General features: G+C 34.6%; 2 protein-coding genes and 1 long non-coding RNA gene across 4 annotated transcripts in view; 1 reads left to right on the top strand and 2 right to left on the bottom strand.

Moving 5' to 3' along the window:
* The first annotated feature begins 8 nt into the window (after positions 1-8).
* nt5c3a (5'-nucleotidase, cytosolic IIIA) lies at positions 9-18122 on the top strand. Of its 2 annotated transcripts, none has more exons than XM_083526052.1 (9): positions 9-245; positions 9752-9850; positions 13688-13757; positions 13863-13909; positions 14004-14089; positions 14561-14650; positions 15524-15686; positions 16526-16726; positions 16807-18122. In XM_083526052.1, exons 1-9 carry the CDS (start codon positions 108-110, stop codon positions 16906-16908), a joined length of 996 nt encoding a protein of 331 aa, XP_083382178.1. In that variant the 5' UTR covers positions 9-107; the 3' UTR covers positions 16909-18122. The 2 variants fall into 2 exon arrangements, with proteins under 2 accessions (XP_083382178.1, XP_083382179.1); XM_083526053.1 differs by lacking the exon at positions 9-245 and adding an exon at positions 8146-8233.
* On the bottom strand, positions 181-2021 carry LOC310717824. The gene is made up of 2 exons (XR_014530952.1): positions 602-2021; positions 181-332 (listed from the first exon to the last, which is right to left on the bottom strand). It is a non-coding gene; the product is annotated as an uncharacterized lncRNA (long non-coding RNA).
* Positions 17905-22888, bottom strand: part of bmper (BMP binding endothelial regulator) — a 22523-nt gene continuing 17539 nt past the window's right edge. Inside the window, exons 13-14 of the mRNA XM_083525739.1 lie at positions 21220-21350; positions 17905-19294 (exon numbers count right to left, since the gene is read on the bottom strand). Coding sequence (XP_083381865.1) covers positions 19113-19294; positions 21220-21350 — 313 coding nt within the window. The 3' untranslated portion in view covers positions 17905-19112. The remainder of the gene's footprint in view (positions 19295-21219; positions 21351-22888) is intronic.

The following is a 22888-nucleotide window of genomic DNA, read 5'->3' as shown; positions in this document are numbered from 1 at the left end:
GCTCTTGACAGGACGCGGTGGGCGTGGCCATACTGTGTATGCAGGAAGAAGGAGAAGAAGAAGAGGCAGCGTTTATGACTCCTCTGTAGCAAAGTCGACGCCGGGTTATGGATAAAAGTGCCGTGGTAAAGGTCGGCGCGGTGGCCAGTGCGAGCGTGTGTGCCCTTTTCGGAGGAGTCGTCCTGGCGCAGTACATCGTGGCCAAGAAGAAACGAGCTGGCAAGAAAACCAAGATCATCGAAATGGTAGGCTTCCGCTCCGGTGCAGGGCGCATGCGCGGAAGGACCTGCTGGATTTCAAACGCCTTCCGAGGCACTACACGAACGGCCTATCTAGGGGAAGAAATGAATAGGGCGGACGCCATTTATAGTGCACTGTGTATAACGGAGGAATGTGGTTTGGTATTCGGTCTACTTTAGAGGTCATAGACACGAGAGTAGGAGCCGGGTGCTCTGTTTCAACATCTATAAATAAAATAAACGAAATAATGAAAAAATAAAATGTTTGGACATATATGTCTATAAAACATATATATAAAACAATATTATATATATGAAATGTATATATGTATATTAGTGTAATTTATCTACAATTGTCCCACCTCACTGCCAGCATCATCCCGGCTATAAATGGCGTCGCAGTTTATTGACGTCATCACCGGCATCCTTCAGCCTCCAAATAAACGACGCCCGATCAATATCTCTCAATTCAATACTGAATTAAATTATTTTTTTTTAAATCTTCACAAGAACTTTAAAGCCAGAAAGCAATCAGAACTTTGAATATACTCAAAGATCTAAATTACTACTTTTTTGTTGTAAACCATGCATTTTTTATTTATTTATTTATTATTCAAAAATGTCAGTATTAAATGTAGAATATTTCATTACAATATGCATGTAAACTTTTTTGTCTTTCAATAAAAAAAAAAAAAATTGAAATAATAAATAAGTGACGCCCGACCACATGTTGCGAAGATTTACGATCAGGTCAAAGGTCATGTGGATCGAACCACAGAGTAACCGCAGTGATTTACTCATGTGCCAATGTCACTGATAAGACGCCTACTCCGGCCAATCAGTGCCAGGGCCTGCGATCGCTTTCATCTGTTCCAGGATAACCTGAGGACATTCTGCATCTTCACCTTTGGTTTTTTGCCTGGAAAGCATTTTCTATAATATTGCGACACAGAGAAATCAGTGATGAATCCCAGACTTGCTTCATAGTCCCAGAGTCCAGAGTCCAGTATGTTTACCAGCTGATTCAATCCATGAGAGGAATTGCAAAGTTTTACTTTTATTGATTGAATTTGTAGCTTTGGATTGATTTAGAAGGTGTTGATTAGATGTCTATAACAGCGGATTGACAATTGTTTGGCAAACAATGGACATGTTTTTATTAACGCATTTTTACTGATACAAGACATTGCATATATCTTTTTTTTTTTTTTTATTAATATACAGATTAAAAAAAGGTTAACAAAAAATAATGCCATTCTTTGTAGAATGGTGAAGCTTTGATTTATCTGTTAAACTGACTAATTTCACAGGCGTTTCCCAACACAAAATGTAACCTATGAAACGATAAATGGCCAAAAAATTTGTTAATTAGTAAATAAAAATGGAAATTGCTGACATATTTCTGTAATATAGGAAGAAGAACTGTTGATGTGCTGTAATCTTACATCTGTCTGTCACTATATGTTTATATATACAGTCAGTACATAGTCTCAGTGTGAAGAGACTTTTTCTCTAAATGTTTAATAAACGCATGCTTACGGTAAAAACCTCACCATGTCACCGATATGTACGTCTTCATTCAAATGATCAAACTTAGATTAGAAAATGATGTCTACATCAGTGATGGGAAGATCGGATCATTTTTGCGACTTGGTTTTGTGAATTTTGTTCGTTCCTTTGATCATACATTTAAAAAGAAAATGTTACATGTTCAATAAGCAGATCAAACAACACTTTGACATACACCAACTTTGATTACAGTTACAATAATTTATATATGTATATTTATGAACCACTCAAATTTGTATCCTGTGTAATGCAGTGCATAGTGTCTATGGGACTCGTGCGATAAAATAACTAACGACTTGAAGTAAATAAACGACCGATCACTAGTCTACATTAAAAAACTGGTCGTGTGGGGCGATGTGACTGTTCCTGTATTTGAAAAAGTATTAATCCCCTGCTTAAGCCTAGTAAAGCCTAGTCCTTTTACCTTTCAATTTGAGTATATGCATGAAAGTTTTCACTTTTGTACTGACATAAGTATTAAAAAAAACTATAAAAGTAGTGATGTATGAGAACTCTGTATGAATAATGAATGCAAGCCAGTGCTCCATTCTCCTCTCCTGCACATCAGACCTTTATATGGTGAAAGTTTTCTGTAGTTACAGACACACACTGATGAGAACTGTGGGGTTACGCGTGTGCTCTCGTCTCAGCTTCACCTTTAACTCATTATGCATTTCAAACCAGCGAGGAACGCCACGCAGATGCAGCGAAGTCCAGGTTTATGCCGATGAAGTACAGCATCAGGTGTAAAGTCACAAGAACAGAGCTGCGAATTTACCCGTTTTGTAGAAAACTTTTTCCTCCACAAGTTGCAGGCGCAAGTAAAACTGTCCATCTGGTTCTTGATCTTTCAGAAAAGCTTATGATCTAAAAAAAAAAAGCTTTATGTCGCTTTAAACATTATTGCAGTTTTTTTTTATGCACTAAAGATATGAAAACTGTATTTTTTAAAGATTTTGAAATGGGCCGTTGTTCTGTGCAGGCGTTTTTCCTGCTTTATCAGGTTCCTCACTATCACTGAGTTCCTGGATCTATCCGATGGCGTCCGTTTTGGCCTTGAGAGGTATTGGGACACTGCGAACGTAATGGGGGTCGGGGGTTAGAAATCAGCACGCCGATAATAAACGGCTCGTCTCAGCATCGGACGCTGTGGAATTTTTCACCCAAACACGAGGTCAGTGAGTGCAGGCAGGGTCGGGACGGGATTCTGTGTGCTTTAGCTTCAGGTCCGTGGCCTTTTTCCTGCACCTTCTCGATCGTGAAAAAGGTTTTAGAGGTTTTCGTTTTTGTTTTTTTACAAACTCGAAACAACTCCAGTACTGCGCATTTGTTCCATTCTCGAGGATCGAGTGACGGGTTAAATATACAACTAAAGACATCGGAGTCGGACCTTTTGACTTCTCCAGAACGTTGATCATTTCAGGGAGAATGAGTGAGAGAGGCAGCTGATGACTGGATAACAACATCGATTAATACCTCCAGACCTGATATGAGTCATTTTCTCATTACTTTGTGCATTAGGTGTTCATGTTCTGGTGCCTTAAGCTTAGATCAGCGTTTTTTTTTTCCCCAGCCTTCAGGGCTTAGTAGTTGCATGTCATGACAAATGCACCACACGCTACCGCTAAAACACACCCTGTTAGGAATGAGAAAAAAAAGCAGATCGTTTGGGAACCATTCCAAAATATTTATTAAGTAGGCGATTAAGCAGGGAAAGAATCAACAAGTATGAAGCTAGATATAACTCTCATTATAATTATTTTCCAAACGCAAGTATTTCCTGAAGAGTGTTTTATTCTTCTTATACCTCAACACCTTGCCAGCAGTTCATAAAAAACTTATGGTTAAATAAAGTTGAAAAGGAGAATGTTAATGAAAGTTATCACTATACAGTAGCGATATATAGTGCTGTGAATAAGTATTTGCATGTATTTGCATGATTTTGCATATTTATCCCTCTTAAATGATTCAGATCATCGAGCTAATTTTAATATTAAACAAAGAAAACCCAATCAAATACATTTTTTGTACAGTTTTTTGTAAGATTGATGATGATTTCATTTATTAAGGGGGGAAAAAAGCTGTCCAAACCTGCATGGCCCCATGTGAAAAGTAATTGCTCTAATATCTAATAACTGGTTTGTTCCATCCTTGAAGGCAACAACTGCAGTCGAGTGTTTTTGCAATAACTGGCAGTGAGTCTTTGAAATCGCTGTGAAAGAATTTCGTCAAAACCTCACGATTTTTTGTTACTCGCGAGGGGTCATGGGACGTAACCCCCGCGAGTATCGAGGTTGCACTTTATATAAATTAGAGCAAAGCTTCTACTAAAAACTTCTGACCAATAAGAATGCATAGTTTATTGTAATTCATTTTAAAATAATTCCTCACACTATCCCGTGTCACCCAGATACGTATGACTTCCCTTTTGAGTCTCTGGGAGTTTTTTTTTCTTTTCTAGCTGTCATTACATCACCTCTTACCTGCTCATTCGGGACAAATGTATACACTCAAATTTGTTCTCCGTCTCTCTGTAAAGCTGCATTGTGACAATATCCATCGTTAAAATTTTTCTTAAAACGGTTTAATAAACGAGTGAATAAAGTTTAAAGCATTTGAAAAACATTTTCGAAGTTTTTTTTTTTCACACAACTTTGCCATTTATTGACGATAAAACAGCATTGAAGCAAATCTTTCATCGAGTAATAAAAACTTTATGGTATTAAGTCAAAGTGTGATTTCTTGTTTTTGTAATAAAAAATGAGGCCACTAAGCATAGCCAAACATCTCCACCAGACCTCACATGCATAGCGTAATCGATTTAAGACTGATTGATCATCTGTGTAACAGAATCTGCTTTACGATGTTTTCTAAGCTTGTTACACACTACATCCATTAACACCCAAAGCTCATCAAGCTGCTCACTGACCTCCAATACAGCACTCATGTGCTTACAGTGGAGTTTAACAATAGAACAGTGGACACGTGACAACAAAATAACAATCCAACACCTGAGGACTTGGGACCCAAACGTTTTAGAAGCGGATATACAACACACACACACACACACACACACACACACACACACACACACACACACACACACACACACACATTTCTGACCTGATAACAAACCTAATCAGAAAAAGAATGTAGGTCGAGGACTACTTTTTTACTTTCCTAATCATGTCAACTGATTATCAGGAGCACAGAGGGAACGGAACTGAAGATCTATAAGAACTCCAGGAGCAGTTTCTCCGAAAATATTAATAGTTTTTTCATTTTTGTTCAAGTTCAGTTTTATTTTAGCGAATTAAAAGCCTTTAAAGCAAAATTTTTTTTTTTTTTTTTTATCTTTGGAAAAAAAAAGATTTCTAGTAGGGAGGCACCGAAATGAAAATTCTTGGCCGAAACCGAAATACCGAAAAAGAGGAAAGCAAAACCTAAAGAAATAATGCCAATTATTATTAATTATTATTTTTTCAATTGCATAAATTAATATGAAAGTTTCAAAGAAACTTTATGAAGATATTTATTTATAGCAAATTGCAACAATGCACAGGATCAAATAAAATTCAAACAATGTCTGTGGTGAAACTGATTGCTGAAATATCTGCAGTTATACGCTTATGGACGTGAGTGGCAACAACATTAAACAGCTGAGGTAAACACACCTCTGAAAAATGTCGTCTGCTCGGTATGGCATAACGGCTCTCAATGTGCTCGATCAAGGTTTTTCCGTAAGCATGCGTTTATTAAACATTTAGAGAAAAAGTCTCTTCACACTGAGACTATGTACTGACTGTATATATAAACATATAGTGACAGACAGATGTAAGATTACAGCACATCAACAGTTCTTTTTCCTACATTACAGAAATATGTCAACAATTTCTATTTTTATTTACTAATTAACACATTTTTGGCCATTTATCATTTCATCGGTTATATTTTGTGTTGGGAAACGCCTGTGAAATTAGTCAGTTTAACTGATAAATCAACTGTTATATAATTGTTAACCTTTTTTAATCTGTATATTATAAAAAAAAAAATATATATATATATATGCAGTGTCGTGTATCACTGTAAAAGTGCGTTAATAAAAACGTCGTTTGTTTGCCAAACAATTGTCAATCCGCTGTTATAGACATCTAATCAACACCTTCTAAATCAATCCAAAGCTACAAATTCAATCAATAAAAGTGAAACTTTACAATTCCTTTTATGGATTGAATCAGCTGGTAAACATACTGGACTCTGTTGCTGCAGGCCGCGGTTTCTGTTTGCGTCATCACAACAAACTGTTTCGGCCGAAAATGCATTTACTTAGTTATTTAGTTTCTAATATCTCAATCTGTATCTAATTTGGCAAGCTCGATACACTGGACAAAAGTTTGTGGACACCCGACCATCCTATGTGTGATTCTTTTCCTAAATGCTGCCACAAGTCAGAAGCATCCACTTGTACAGGTTGTTCTTTGTATACTTTAGCTTTACACTTTGTCTTCACTGGAACTAGGAGACCCCAAAACCTATTCCAGTATGACATTTCCCCTGTGCACAAAACCATCTCCATGAAGATATGCTTTATATGGGTTGGAGAGGAAGAACCTGCTGATGCACCCCAGGCCTCCTCACCTACACCTACATCACTACCTGACTTTACTCACACACTTGTGTCTGAATGAGCACCAATCCTCAAATATAGTGAAAAATCTTCTCAGAAGAGTCGAGGCTATTATAACGGAAAAATGTGGAATGGGACGTGTTAATTTTAATGAACTATAGTAACCCTGTCCTTTCTTTAGTAGTTGACTGAGTGCAGATTCAGTCTTTTTTGGGGGGGGTTTGGGTGGTGGTGGTTTGGTTGCGTAGTAGAACTTTTGCCCTGATGACCCACATAGCACAGAGTTCATGCGTGTCTCTAGAGGTCTGGAATTTGACAGGTAATCATTTTTTAGACCTGTGAAATGACAGATTTAAGGTTCTCGATCTACTTTACGCAGCTGTCGCTCATCCTTTTTAGCCTTTATTATAGTTTGTGAGAATTTGAAGAATGTGCAGAGTTTTTTCGCCAGGTCATGAATTGTCTTCTGTGCGTTTTTTTTTTTCGTATTTATTAAAAAAACAAAACAAAACAAAAAAAAAACATTTTTTAGGTTTGTGTCATCGTTATTTGTGTTTTTTTCTTCTAATTGGTTCTCTTCCGTATTGTTTCGTTCACCGAGCTGCTATTGTACTCCGTTCTGTGCTGTACTGCTCTATTATATTCTGTGGTATTCCCTTCTGTTTTCTTTTTCATTCCGTTTCTTTTTCGTTCCGTATCCGTCTGTTCTCATTTATTCGGGTTTATATTCAATTCAATTTGTCCCGTTTGTTACAATGAACTTTGTCCCAGAGCAGCTGTACAGTATTGCAGACAGTGCAGCTAGAAACCATACTGCCATTCATCAGTTTATCTTTAACGAGCAAAGTGGCAACACTGACGATGAAAAACTCCCTGAGATGGAAACCTTCAGAGAAACCAGACTCAGAAAGGAACCCGTATTTAACTGGGTGACACCGAATGTCCATTTTTTCATATTGTTGAGGTTCTCAAAAGAGGTTCACTGACACTTGAATGTCAAAATGGTGCAGCCTTTTATAGAAGATCATTTATTATAATTACAGTCCAAATCCATCTTTGTGCTTCTTGAGTTCTTCAGTGAATCTCATGACTTTTTTTCTTCTATTCCATTCGATTCAGCACATTTCTGTAATGTTCTGTTAATGTTTTTAATTGTTTTAGTTTCATGCTGTTATTCTATTAGATTCCGCTCTGTTTTCTTCCACGCTTTTTACAGTTTTGTTCCGTTTTATTTAATTCTGTTTTATTTCATTCAGTTTAATTTTATTTGATATAATTCCAGCCTCAGTGCAATTCTGTTCTATAGTGCACTTTTTTTTCTTTATTTTGTCATCTATTTATTTGCTTCGGTTTAATTTATTTTATTTTCTCACATCTTTTTTTCTCTCTCTTTTTCAGTTTATTTGTGTTCTATACTGCACATTCTACCCTATTATAATTTGTTCAGTTTTTACCATATTCTATTCTGTTCACTTGTTTTTTTATCATATTCACTTGTATTACGTTCTGTTTTATTTTATTCTTCTCCCTTTTCGTTCTTTTTTATTTTTATTTTATTTTATTTCGTTCTGTTTGTAAAATATATTAATTATTAATCTTTGTGTGTGAGCGCCAAAGAGAGACAAAAAAGCGAAAGAGAGAGATAGAGAGGGGGGGGGCTCTCAAAAGGGGTGTGGCTTTTATGTAATCTGTCTTTAGGCCACACCCCTATTGTGTGGCTGAGCTGTATATAAGCCGTCATCTGACAGAAGGAATTTTCTTTCCTTGTTTTTCACAAAGCTGCAACAGCACAGGAAAGGTAAGCTGACAGACAGAATACAACACAGCTCAGGGAATTACGTTTTTATTCACGTTTGCTTACTGTTAAACTCGTAAAAATGCGTTTTTAATAGTGTCTAAATATATTCCTAAATACGTCACCACGTAAATAAGTCATGACTCTGGGATAGAACAGTGTAGTCAAGGGAAATATAGTTTCTCCAGGTGACCGGAAAACCGCCTGTGAGTTCGTATGAGAAGATTCAATGCATATATGTTATGTTTTTGAGAGTGTGTGTGTGTGTGTGTGTGTGTGAGATTACGTTAATGATATGTTACACAACTCAGAATGTCTATTTGCAAAAGAAATGACAGGCACGAACAGCTGGAAGCGTTTAAGGAACTTCTGCAGATGTGCAGTCGTGTGCGTCTAATGCGAGTTTGCTTTCCGAGACTAATAATAATCATGCAGTAGCAACAATAATGCTTTGTTAACGCTTATTTATCGAATATTTGTCCATAAATCGTCTACACGTCTTTTATTCTCTTGCAGTTTGTTAGTTTGCGAAATGAAATTTTGTATCACTTTGTTGAAGTTGCATAAAGTGTTGGACTGTTTTGACTGTTTGACACAGACACACAAACACAAACAGGTCAAACACACCCTGTGAATAGCACTCCTATATATATACCTCGTCTCTGTACAGAGGATGTGCCCTGCTCGAAATAGGTGTTCACGTGGAACCCGGATCAGATTTAAGACTGAATTCAGAACCACCACAGGAAAAAAAAAATAACGAACGACACGAAGGAAAGAACAGATGTTTCTTTCTGATACGTCTTTAGCAGTGGTGGTTTTATTAGAAATCTGTACTGTTTATTATGTAGATTGTAAATACAAAAAAATGCAAAAATTGTTAATGCACAAGGCGGGAGACCGAACTGAAACGGATACAAACTTATTTGTAAAGAACTTACTTACTGTGTAGCTCTTCAGCTTAAAGCTTCTCAATGCTGAGACTGAACCTCTCACTTACACATGTATACACTGTGTAAGACTGACTGTGTGTGAGAGAGAGATTAGATTTCTTCTCCTCCGCCCAGCCTTTTTCAAATCCCTCCTCCTTTTCATCACGTGTCTCAAAACGGCTTCAGACTGATGTGTTTATTACACATTTGTTGTACACATTGCATAATAAAAACCTTTTTAAGGAATTCTTTCTTTCTTTCTTTCTTTCTTTCTGTTGTGTATCAAAAAATTAGTAGACAAAAAAAACTATCTATCTATCTATCTATCTATCTATCTATCTATCTATCTATCTATCTATCTATCTATCTATCTATCTATCTATCTATCTATCTATCTTTTTTTACTATATATATATATATATATATATATATATATATATATATATATATATATATATATATATATATATATATATAATGATTGAATCATAGAGAATGTTTAGCACCTGCCTAATATTGTGATATTTGACCCTTATTTCTGTACTCATACTGCACCACCCTCCTGACTGCTTCACGTGTGTCTCCACAGATGCCTGAGTTTGAGAAAAGCACAGTCCACATCAAGGACCCCGAGCGGGTGGAGCAGATCATCTGCGGTATGATTAAAGGAGGCGCTTCCAAACTACAGGTACAGATATCAGATATGAGAGTCAGATATTCATTAGGTTTGCTGTACTAGTATTAATGTACTGTACACTGGTTCTCCTACAGCTTCTGCACCATTCCTTCTGTACTGTGCTACTCTATTTCTACTACTGCTATTCAACTATTATCTCCACTACTGTACTGTTACTAATCTACTACAATACTATAATATACTCATTCTAGTATTTCTGTACTTTAATCTATTGTTATAATATATAAGATAAGATATACCTTTATTCTTTATTTATATATGATATATTCCCTCTACTGTTGTACTATAAGTAATCTACTACTGTACTATATTATAAATTCCTTCTACTACTGTAATATATAATATACTACTATACTATAAAGTACTATTCCTACTACTACTACTGTATTATAACTAATCTCTACTATACTATATTATATATTCCCTTTACTACTGTATTATAACTAATATACTACTGTACTATAAAATACTATTCTAATTCCTACCACTGTACTATAACTAATATACTACTATACTATAAAATACTATTCCTACTACTGTACTATAACTAATATACTACTATACTATAAAATACTATTCCTACTACTACTGTACTATAACTAATATACTACTATACTATAAAATACTATTCCTACTACTACTGTACTATAACTAATATACTACTATACTATAAAATACTATTCCTACTACTGTACTATAACTAATATACTACTATACTATAAAATACTATTCCTACTACTACTGTACTATAACTAATATACTACTATACTATAAAATACTATTCTAATTCCTACTACTGTACTATAACTAATATACAACTATACTATAAAATACTATTCCTACTACTACTGTACTATAACTAATATACAACTATACTATAAAATACTATTCCTACTACTGTACTATAACTAATATACTACTATACTATAAAATACTATTCCTACTACTACTGTACTATAACTAATATACTACTATACTATAAAATACTATTCCTACTACTACTGTACTATAACTAATATACTACTATACTATAAAATACTATTCTAATTCCTACTACTGTACTATAACTAATATACAACTATACTATAAAATACTATTCCTACTACTACTGTACTATAACTAATATACAACTATACTATAAAATACTATTCCTACTACTGTACTATAATTAATATACTACTATACTATAAAATACTATTCCTACTACTGTACTATAACTAATATACTACTATACTATAAAATACTATTCCTACTACTGTACTATAACTAATATACTACTATACTATAAAATACTATTCCTACTACTGTACTATAACTAATATACAACTATACTATAATATACTATTCCTACTACTGTACTATAATTAATATACTACTATACTATAAAATACTATTCCTACTACTGTACTATAACTAATATACTACTATACTATAAAATACTATTCCTACTACTGTACTATAACTAATATACAACTATACTATAATATACTATTCCTACTACTACTGTACTATAACTAATATACTACTATACTATAAAATACTATTCCTACTACTACTGTACTATAACTAATATACTACTATACTATAAAATACTATTCTAATTCCTACTACTGTACTATAACTAATATACAACTATACTATAAAATACTATTCCTACTACTACTGTACTATAACTAATATACTACTATACAATAAAATACTATTTCTACTACTGTACTATAACTAATATACTACTATACTATAAAATACTATTCCTACTACTGTACTATAACTAATATACTACTATACAATAAAATACTATTTCTACTACTACTGTACTATAACTAATATACTACTATACTATAAAATACTATTTCTACTACTGTACTATAACTAATATACTACTATACTATAAAATACTATTCCTACTACTGTACTATAACTAATATACTACTATACTATAATATGCTATTCCTACTACTACTGTACTATAACTAACATACTACTATACTATAAAATACTATTTCTACTACTGTACTATAACTAATATACTACTATACTATAAAATACTATTCCTACTACTGTACTATAACTAATATACTACTATACTATAATATACTATTCCTACTACTACTGTACTATAACTAATATACTACTATACTATAAAATACTATTCCTACTACTACTGTACTATAACTAATATACTACTATACTATAATATACTATTCCTACTACTACTGTACTATAACTAATATACTACTATACTATAAAATACTATTCCTACTACTGTACTATAACTAATATACTACTATACTATAAAATACTATTCCTACTACTGTACTATAACTAATATACTACTATACTATAAAATACTATTTCTACTACTGTACTATAACTAATATACTACTATTCTATAAAATACTATTCTAATTCCTACTACTGTACTATAACTAATATACTACTATACAATAAAATACTATTCCTACTACTGTACTATAACTAATATACTACTATACTATAAAATACTATTCCTACTACTGTACTATAACTAATAAACTACTATACTATAAAATACTATTCCTACTACTACTGTACTATAACTAATATACTACTATACTATAAAATACTATTCCTACTACTGTATTATAACTAATATACTACTATACTATAAAATACTATTCCTACTACTGTACTATAACTAATATACTACTATACTATAAAATACTATTCCTACTACTGTACTATAACTAATATACTACTATACTATAAAATACTATTCCTACTACTGTACTATAACTAATATACTACTATACTATAAAATACTATTTCTACTACTGTACTATAACTAATATACTACTATACTATAAAATACTATTCTAATTCCTACTACTGTACTATAACTAATATACTACTATACAATAAAATACTATTCCTACTACTGTACTATAACTAATCTACTATACTATAAAATACTATTCCTACTACTGTACTATAACTAATATACTACTATACTATAAAATACTATTCCTACTACTGTACTATAACTAATATACTACTATACTATAAAATACTATTCCTACTACTGTACTATAACTAATATACTACTATACTATAAAATACTATTCCTACTACTGTACTATAACTAATATACTACTATACTATAAAATACTATTTCTACTACTACTGTACTATAACTAATATACTACTACAACATTATACAATACTACTACTACGGTGCTAACGTATCGACTACTACACTATAATATTTATTTATATTTTTTATATTTATATTGAATTTATATTTATTTCCTTTAGCACATTTTCATGATTTAGTACTCTCTTTTTTTTTTGTAATAAAGTTCAGTATAATTTTACATCATATAATTTTTTTTGTTTGTTTGTTGTTTTTTTTAATCCAGTATTCACTTTTAAATCTATAGGTTGATTTAACCGGTTATCAGGAAGTACGGTCGAACCTAGGGATCGGTATCTGTAAACGCCACTATTGGTTGAGCTGTAATATAAAGGATATGCCATAAATATTCAATTTTGTATTCATGTACTGTGTACTGTATTAAAGAATCAGGTTAAAACTGAATGATGAAACCTGGTGATTACGATCTTTATTTTAATAAAATTAGATTTTTTTTTACAAATGTATTAATCAATTACAATATATATATATATATATATATATATATATATATATATATATATATATATATATATATATATATATAATTTTTATTATTTTTATTTTTATTTTTTTTTTCACAATCAGTATACAATTTAAGAGCAGTAACAATGCTTATAAATAATTTAAAAGCTAAATCTTTTTTTTTCTTCTAGATAATCACAGATTTTGACATGACGTTAAGCAAATTTTCAATCAACGGAAAACGCTGCCCGACCTGCCACAGTAAGTCAAAGCCGCACGACACCAGGACAGAAATCTAAATCGCTAAATGCAGAAGGAATGCCATTTTTCACAGGATAGTTGATCATCCTTTCACATTTTCCTCAGACATAATTGACAACTGCAAGCTAGTCACGGAGGAATGTAGGCAGAAGGTGAGCAGTAAAGCATGTCTCAACTCCTGTACCTTCTCCTAATTCCTGCAAGAGAATGTGATGTATGAATCATGAAACTTTGTTTTGTTTTCAGCTGTATAAGCTAAAGGATACGTACTATCCTATTGAGATCGACCCACATCTCACCATGGAGGAGAAATACCCCTTTATGGTGGAATGGTGAGTGGAGCTCACATTTAACACAACACAAGGCTAAATCAAGCAGAGAGAAAATTCGAGCATATGTTCCCTATAAAAGCACATCACGTAATATTTCTTATTATTATAATACAGCAGCAAAGTTCACACCGAATACGAGTTAGCATAAAGAAAGATACATCATAGCGATATTTAATTCGACGAAGCATTTAATTGAATTTTTTCCATCGCAAAATGCAGCGTAGTCATATCAGATCAATGAGATAGCAGCTTTAAATTGTTAATGTTTAATTGCTAAAAATTAAATCGAAAGCTACATCTGATTTTGTGTGATAATGCCTACTGTTAAAAAACCTATAGAAATCAAATTCCACTAAATGTTCAAGCTCTTTTCAACACACACACACACACACACACACACACACACACACACACACACACACACACACACACTGTGTTTGACACTTTCACTGCATTCCTCTGTTCTATTAGGTATTTTAAATCCCACACATTACTGGTGGAGCAGCGTTTAGAGAAGGACAAACTTCCCGAGGTGGTCAGAGAATCGGACGTCAGCTTACGGTACGGTGGTCACACTGTCATACGTCGTCCTAAAACCTGAATTAAGCTGTTAATAAATACGTAAATAAAAACCAGTATAAAGACAGTGGGTGTTATTTGAACCTACCATTGTACATTTAATCCCCATTTGCTGTTATAATACCCTCCAGTCTTCTGGGAAGATGTTTGACTAGCATGCTTGTGAAGATTCATTCAGCCACATGGGTGTTAGTAAAGTCAGGTACTGATGGGGGTGAGGTGAAAAGGCCTGGGGTGCAGCCAGCATTCACATTCATCCTCAAGGTGCTCAATAGGGTTTATATCAGTGCAGAATATAGCAGAATCTATCTATAGCAGAAGATCTTTCACTCTAACCCATGTAAAGCATATCTTCATGGCGCTGGCTTTGTCCACAGGAGCATGGTCATGCTGAAACAGATTTGGGACACCTAGTAGAAGCGAAGTAAAAAAATGTAAATTTCATTGCACCTAAAGACGTCCTATACAATTGTGCGCCTCCATCATTGTGGTAACAGTTTGAGGAAGAACCACACGTGTTTGGGAAGGTCTCAGTATCTCAGTACCTTTCTCATTATAGTGTATCTAATATTTTGTTAGATTTGACCTACTGCACTTTGCATTGTTAAAAGTATTAAGATATTAGACGTATTCAAATTCCAGAGAATGAAACAAATGCTCTGGAAAAGTGACGTGTAGCTTCCACGTCACTTTTTTATTTTCCAAAATATCTTGTTTTCTTGAAACATCTTCCCTGAAGTTACGGTAATTACTACTCTTTAGATGTTGGTTCAATCCTGTGTTACTGCTTGATGTTCACTGTGTTTGTGCGTGTGTGTGTGTGTGTGTGTGTGTGTGTGTGTGTATGTATCACAGGGAGGGTTATGAGCACTTCTTTGACCGTCTTCATGAGCACAGTGTTCCTGTGTTCATCTTCTCAGCGGGGCTCGGAGATGTGCTCGAGGAGATCATCAGGCAGGCTGGAGTTTATCACCCCAACGTTAAAGTCGTCTCCAACTTTATGGACTTCGATGAGAACGTTAGTATAAAATAGAAATAATTTATTGTCATGGTAATAATAATACATTTGTTCTAATTATGTCCATAGCAAGTCTGGTTCACTCAGAGATGTGTGCAAGACAAGAACCTCTAGCATTTAAATCATAAAAAAATGCATGTATTTATTAATATTTTGCTTATCAATTTTTACATTTTATGAAAATGCTGTGTGAATTACTTTATAATGTTTAAATTCTACTTTAAAGTCCACTATACGATATATTATATATTAGTCCATTCTATTTTACTGTCCATTTAAAATAAAAAGTTGGTCTAATAAAACTAGTTATTACAATAATTTTCGAATGAAAAACCAATAGCATTTAGAAAATGTTTTTAACTACTTAAAAAATAAAATAAAATGTAGAAATAAATATCATATTGTAAGAAGTGTAGCGTTTTTCCGGTTCTGGAGAAGTTACGAGAGCGGCCTCTTGAGGTGATACATAGAGAGCGCTATAATATATTTGGTGTTTATAAATTATTAAATATTTATATGAATTTTTATTTAGCACAATTCAGGATTCAGTACTGTTTTAAATTTTTTTTATTTTTGTAATAAACTTCAGTGCTATTTTACATAGAAGTATTTTTTTTACATGTTTTTTTTTTCTCCCCTATCCATTTTAAAAACGAATCAAAAATTGGTAATCGGTTATCGGCAATATGGTACGATCCAACCTAACAATTTCTATCGCTAAAAATGGAAAAAATCGGTCGACCTCTACAATTTAGTTGTGTAAAGTATTTACGTAGACAAACAGTACAGCTTTGTTTGTAATGTTATATGCTGACTGTGGAGGCGCTGTTTTCCCGCAGGGTGTCCTGAAAGGCTTCAAAGGCGAACTGATTCATGTGTACAACAAGCATGACGGCGCGCTGAGGAACACCGACTACTTCAAACAGCTGAAGGACAACAGCAACATCATCCTTCTGGGAGACTCACTCGGAGACCTTAACATGGCCGACAGCGTCCCCAACGTAGAGAACCTCCTGAAGATCGGCTTCCTCAACGATAAGGTCTGCTCACTTTTTTCCAAAGCGTGCATTTCTGGAATAAAGTGTCGTTCTCAGAGTATTTACAATTTTTTTTGTTGCAGGTCGAGGAGCGCCTGGAGAAATTCTTGGACTCTTATGATATTGTTCTCGTGAAGGATGAAACCCTTGAAGTGCCCAATTCTATTTTACAGAAGATCTTATAACTGTAAAGAGACTTTTATTGGATTACTAGTCGAACACATGCACGCACAAGCCATACAAACCCTCCATCACGATCCGTTAACATCCTAGACGTCTCCCGTGTGTCTGTGTTGGGGTTTTGTCCCATTGTTTCTATTTTTAAGTAAAGAAAAAAGAGACCGTGTTGGATATCTCTATATAAGCAAATGTGTTTTAATGTGTACATTAGTAGACTTGTCAATGTATTATTTTTTATATTGTATCACTTAAGTTCACACGCAATAATAATTGGGATGGAAGGTGAAACCAGTCTTTAACTAGACTGTACACATTATTTTTTATAATTATGCAGGTGGAAAATGCAGTGTACTACAGTAATTTTTGTACAGACTCCAGGTGCTGTACAATATTTGTTGCTCCAAGTATTTGTGCCTGTACAGTGGATGTGATCTTCCCTGGAAACACTCCCAGGCTTTGACAGTTCCTCAACCTCAGCTACATCACTCAAGGACGTTTAACTGTACCATTCGTACAGCTTTTTTGTTGCATCCTGCAGGATTTCTATCCGTTCATTCGAGATTAATGTTACTCGTTACATCCGTTGTATAGCTCCTACCAGGAAGTTTACATAGTTTCTAGAGAAATGAAACAAAAAAGATCCATGACGTTTACTGTACACTGTAGTTTCCGCCTGTTTTTTTCTTTTTCTTTCATGTGTAAAATAAATAGAACATTTTAAAATATAAAATTTTTATTTACAATCTATATGTATATGCCCATGGATATGAATTCCATGCTAACTATATCACAGCAATACAATATATCCATCAACAAATGAATGTATTGGACATTTCTATCACCTTGTTCCAGGTGTAGTTTAGGCCTGGTTTCGGTGTTATTTTCACGACCTAGAATGATGGTTCGTTTAAATAGTGCTGACACAGCTAAACACTGGGAAAGCTTCAGAAAAACAAGCTTTCATTCGTTAATTATCTGTAGCGTCAGCATTTAAAAAAAAAAAGTTGGACCTTTTTTGTTATCTTCACACAATCGTTAAGGAAGTGGATCGGCTTCGACTTGCACTACCATGACGTTGGGGAAGACGTGTTCTCGCGGCCCGCCGTACAGTGCTGCTCATTTGCATGTTGCTTTTCTTGTTTTCAAAAAGGTTTGTCAATAAATGTAGGCAATAATAACGACCACTTTTTGTTATTATTTAAAATGTGGAGGTCTAAAAGAGTTAAACAAAATTTTTCATTGATGCATATCAGTGTTTTTTTCTTTTACATTGACTCACAGTTGAACATGTACCACATATCTCTCTTTATGTACCATATATCTCCCTATCTAACTAAAACATTTCTAAACAACCCAATCCGAGATCTGTGTGTACCTCGAAAATGTGGTTTTGCACGATTAATATTCACATTCTTTCCAAAACTGAATATTTCTTTTATTGTTTGTTCCAGTAACAGCTTATTCACAACATCAGGATAAATCAGGCACACGAGTTTGAACACATTTTAAATAAAGGAAGCCGCTAATTCGGATTTGCCACCATAGGGGCAAACCAACAGCCTTCTGTCCTTCTCGTATCAGCTTGTGACGGACCTGAATACAGGCCTTGGTGCTTTCCACGCTTCCTCCACACCCACGTAAAAAGACGTCGGCTCATAGCTTTCCCGAGGATGTGGGTCTCGACGTGGTTCATAAATAATTGCTTATTAGTCGATTTCCATGTACGGAAAGTTCACTCAAACGCTCGTACGCAGCCGCAACGTCGCCGGCTATTTAACAATACAGTACTTTTTTTTTCTGTGAGCTTTTAACAGTCGTGTTAGTGCTTCTCTTCAGGCACAGCATATACAAAATAAACACATCTAAATTAACAAGTAAATACATAAATAATTCATTTAATCGACGTTAATAAAATTAGCATTTTTCTGTGTACAAGTCCTTTTTTGTTGAATGCCTTCCATTGAGTGTCCAGTTGGCGTCTTTCCTGCAGTTGGAGGTCCAACGTGAACTGAACACGAGCTGCTCGTGCAGTAAACAAGTTGGGATGAAGGTGGCGCAGTCTGTGCGATGTGCTCAGGGTTCACGCTAATCCTGTCCCGCTATCCCGATACCTGAAGAGTAACACAGGCCCACCATTCCCACCGTGTTAGTTTTTGGGGGGGTGTCTTTGGCTACTCGCCTGCATGCAGGGACGCCGGAGTCACTCGGGTCACCGGCCTGGGCAGGACATGGGTTTTATGCACTGGCCCTGGTTGAATACCAGATTAGCAGGGCAGTGGCAGCCGGCAACGCAGGGTCTCGTGCACGGTCCGATCTCATTCCAGTTGTCGCAGGTTTTGGTGCAGCCGGGGCCGCAGGTGTCGTACACGGCGCCGTGTCTGCATTGCGTGGCTGCACAGAAAGAGAAGCAAAAATGTTAGTTCTCGTTTGGACTTGTATTAGATACTGCTAAATCGAATATTTTTAGGGGTCAAAGGGTAAAATCTAGAATCTAAAAAATCATACAAAAAAAGCAGAGTAAACATAAAAGTATATCATGAATTAACACAGCACAGGTGACCACAATAAGATAGATAAAGTTGTATCTATCGGTGGATCTAATCTTTTTTCTCGACATTTTGAAAACCATAAACAAAAGACTCGCCACAACACCTGTGGCCTTATTTGCGCAATTGGAGTAGTTAAAAAGAAGGTTTTGGGCTCAATCAGTGTTTGACTCATTAATAGATCAGTGTGCTGAAAGTCACATTCGAGTCTTTTCACATAAAGTTGTTTAAGCAAAGATGATAACAGGAACATTATAGTCATAATAAATCATAGCTCTTTGGATACTTAAGTACATTTGAAGGCAAATACTTTTGCAAATATGTTTAAAGGGACAATTTTACTTTTACTGGAGTCACATTTTACTCTCTACTTTAACTCAACTACATGGTTTGTGTACTTCATCCACCACTGCAATAAGGTAATAATACAAAGACTGGTTTCTGATCAAAACAAAGACCAAAATCATCGAACGTTGCAAAGGGAAATCTGTGAGACACGTTCATCAGGCAAAGAAAAAAATTTATGAATTATTAAAAATTTGAAAGCAATAAAACAAAGATTTTTGATTTGTTTCACCAGGAGATAAAATCAAATGCAAGTTTTGATTGGATGACCTTTTTTTTTTTTTTTTAAGTAAACTTGGTTAAAGTTTTGGGTTACTGACCAGTGCCCATATCAATCTGCTACTCTTGTGCCCTTGAACAAGGCCTTTAACCCTCTATGCTTCTGGGGTGCTGTATCATGGCCGACCCTGCGCTCTGACCCCAGCCTCCAAACATTGCTGATATGCGAAGAAAGAATTTTACTGTCCTGTAATGAACATGTGATAGGATACGCATCTCGATGCATACGATTACCCCGATTACGCTGCAGTGAGATCTGAGTTCGATTTAATTCGACACAATATGATGCGATGGAAAAAATATGATGCTGTACAATTCACAATGGTGCAGATTGTTCGCTGTTATTTCTTTGGTTCAGACAGACAGCAAATCATAAATGTACTTTTAAATTACTGACTTCTGACACATGGCACTTTCACAAACAAGCCTTTGTAGTGAAAAAATAAAAAAGATTCAATAGAAACCAGATGTTCTTTTCCTGTTGTGTCTGCAGGAAGACACAGCTCTACCTCTGCCATGTTAATCTGTATTCTATGTGAGTCTCAGGACGCGCCTCGGTCTCCATAGTGTTGCGGTTCGTCATATTCACGTAGCAGCATCGGTGCTGAGAGAACGCACTCGAGAAACAGTTTAGCGGCGAGAAATTGATCTACATATAAAATACTGGTTACAAATTATTGGTCACTTTTATTATTTTATTTAAATTATAATGGTAAAGCGCGTCCACTAATAATTATATATAAATAAATCAGGGATTTTACTGATGCAAATATGTTAAAATTAATGTTTCGTGATACAAATGCCAACTTGTATCCGATGCACACTTCTTTAAATCGTTAAATTTTGATGATGAATCATACCATCCATAATATGTGACGGGTAAAAAGCCTCTTTCTTTCTTTTTTCTAACAAGACCCAATGCTCCATTTGATTCTGACCAAATTTTTGCAGTCTCAAGTCTTCTTTAAAGCAATCTATAAACATTCAGAAATGATATTCCTGATCTCTTTGGCCTGTTCCTACTGTCACATCATCCAAAATGAAACACTCCTTCTAACAGAGCTTATCAGTGAGAAATAAGAGAAAAATAGGACTTAAATGCACCTCAAGAGTCATTTCTGATTTCCTTTAGTATCTCATACTTACTCATACAAGACTGTTCAGGCCTCCAGAGCACAGGCGCTCCCTCTCTCGCACACGCCCTGCTGTAGGCGATAAAGGACTCGCAGTAGCAGTTCTTATGCACTGGGCATTCACACATGTCCGTAACACACGACCTGAACAGAGACAATACTTAAGGAATTAATTACAAAAATGATAGTATTATTAGATTACACAAATCCAGAATCATACTCCTAAAATGTATGGCTTGTGCTTCAAACCATGGAACAAGAGCAGCATCTAGTGTTTAGGAGAATAATTACACCTAGGTTTTTGATCACTGAAAGAAAACTAAATTTTATTCCTCCCACACCATGTAAAGAGCCTGATGGCTTATTTGCCGTTTCCGTAGAAATTTTCGCTACAGGGTCGGGTTGCAAGCCCAACACCCACCATCCTCCTCCTGCAGCCGCAGAGTGGCAGCCTGGTACGGGTGGGACTCAAATCCACAACCTCAGAGCCAAAGTCCAATTCCGTAACCCTCTAGGCTATGACCTCACCACACATGCATATATTTTATACTTATTTTGAGCATTTGTGCATGAATATTTCATTAGCAATTGACAGCTAAAATCCTTTAATGCATTGCACTAATGTTTTAAACTGAATCCTCATCGATTTAAACCAAGCTCGAAGCAGAAATTGAATTTTAACCTCGATTTTATTAGCTAGCTCCTGTCTGTGACATTTATACACTGGTTTGCAGAGGGATGGAGCTTTTTAGGAATCAAGAGTTGACATTATTTAAATATACACAAGTAATATTTTAGCCTGCACCAGTGTTTGTGCATAATAAATTTGGATAGTAACGCTAGAAGTGATAATGAAGGCAACCTGGTTATTCTCTTTTTTATAATAGCATATGAGTAATCAAAAGACTTGACAATTATTTGACTAGTATTAATATTATTTTTGCCTTCGGTAGTGTTTTTGCATTACAAATGCAGATTTACTTAATAATGCTTGCAACAATAACGATAGCAACTCATATTTCAGCCTTGAATGTTCCTAAACTGTATGTTTGTTTGGTGCAGGAGACACCAGACCTCTATATAAACCAGTCATAGTAATAATGCTAATAGTAGCAATTAGTAAATATATTTTTTATTATCTTTAAATAGTAATTTTTTCAAATTACTATAACGCTAGTTCACATTCTAGCCTGTATAATCTATAATCTACAGCTTCTGCATGTTTAGCCTGGTTAATATGATAGTAGTTAATGTTTAGCTTGTTGAGTATCATGCTAGTTCATATGATAGCATGTTTTTGTTTTTGTAGAATGCTGGTTAATCTTCTGGTTTTATATATTTTATATATTGTAAACATTGTTCACATTTAATCCTTTTATAACAGAGTTCATATTTTGACTGTTTGCTATGATACTAGTTAATAGTTTAACCTATTTAATAGTTTATCTGTTTACTGCTATACTATGTTTCAGCCAATTGTAAATAATTAAGCATTAGGTAAGAGCATAGACAGACAGTCAGACAGATATACAGACAGTCAGACAGACAGACAGACAGACAGACAGACAGTCTAGCACAACTACAGAAAAAAGTAGAGACTGCATAAGTATATTATGTGGTACATCAGTTACAAAATTAGATGTTTTCTACCCCAAACAAATAAACATATAACTATGTTTTTG

This window comes from Silurus aristotelis (assembly GCF_946808225.1).
Source record: "Silurus aristotelis genome assembly, chromosome: 22".
NCBI lineage: Eukaryota > Metazoa > Chordata > Actinopteri > Siluriformes > Siluridae > Silurus > Silurus aristotelis.
Note: the sequence above shows the minus strand (reverse complement) of the source record. Positions and strands in the feature narration are given on the sequence as shown.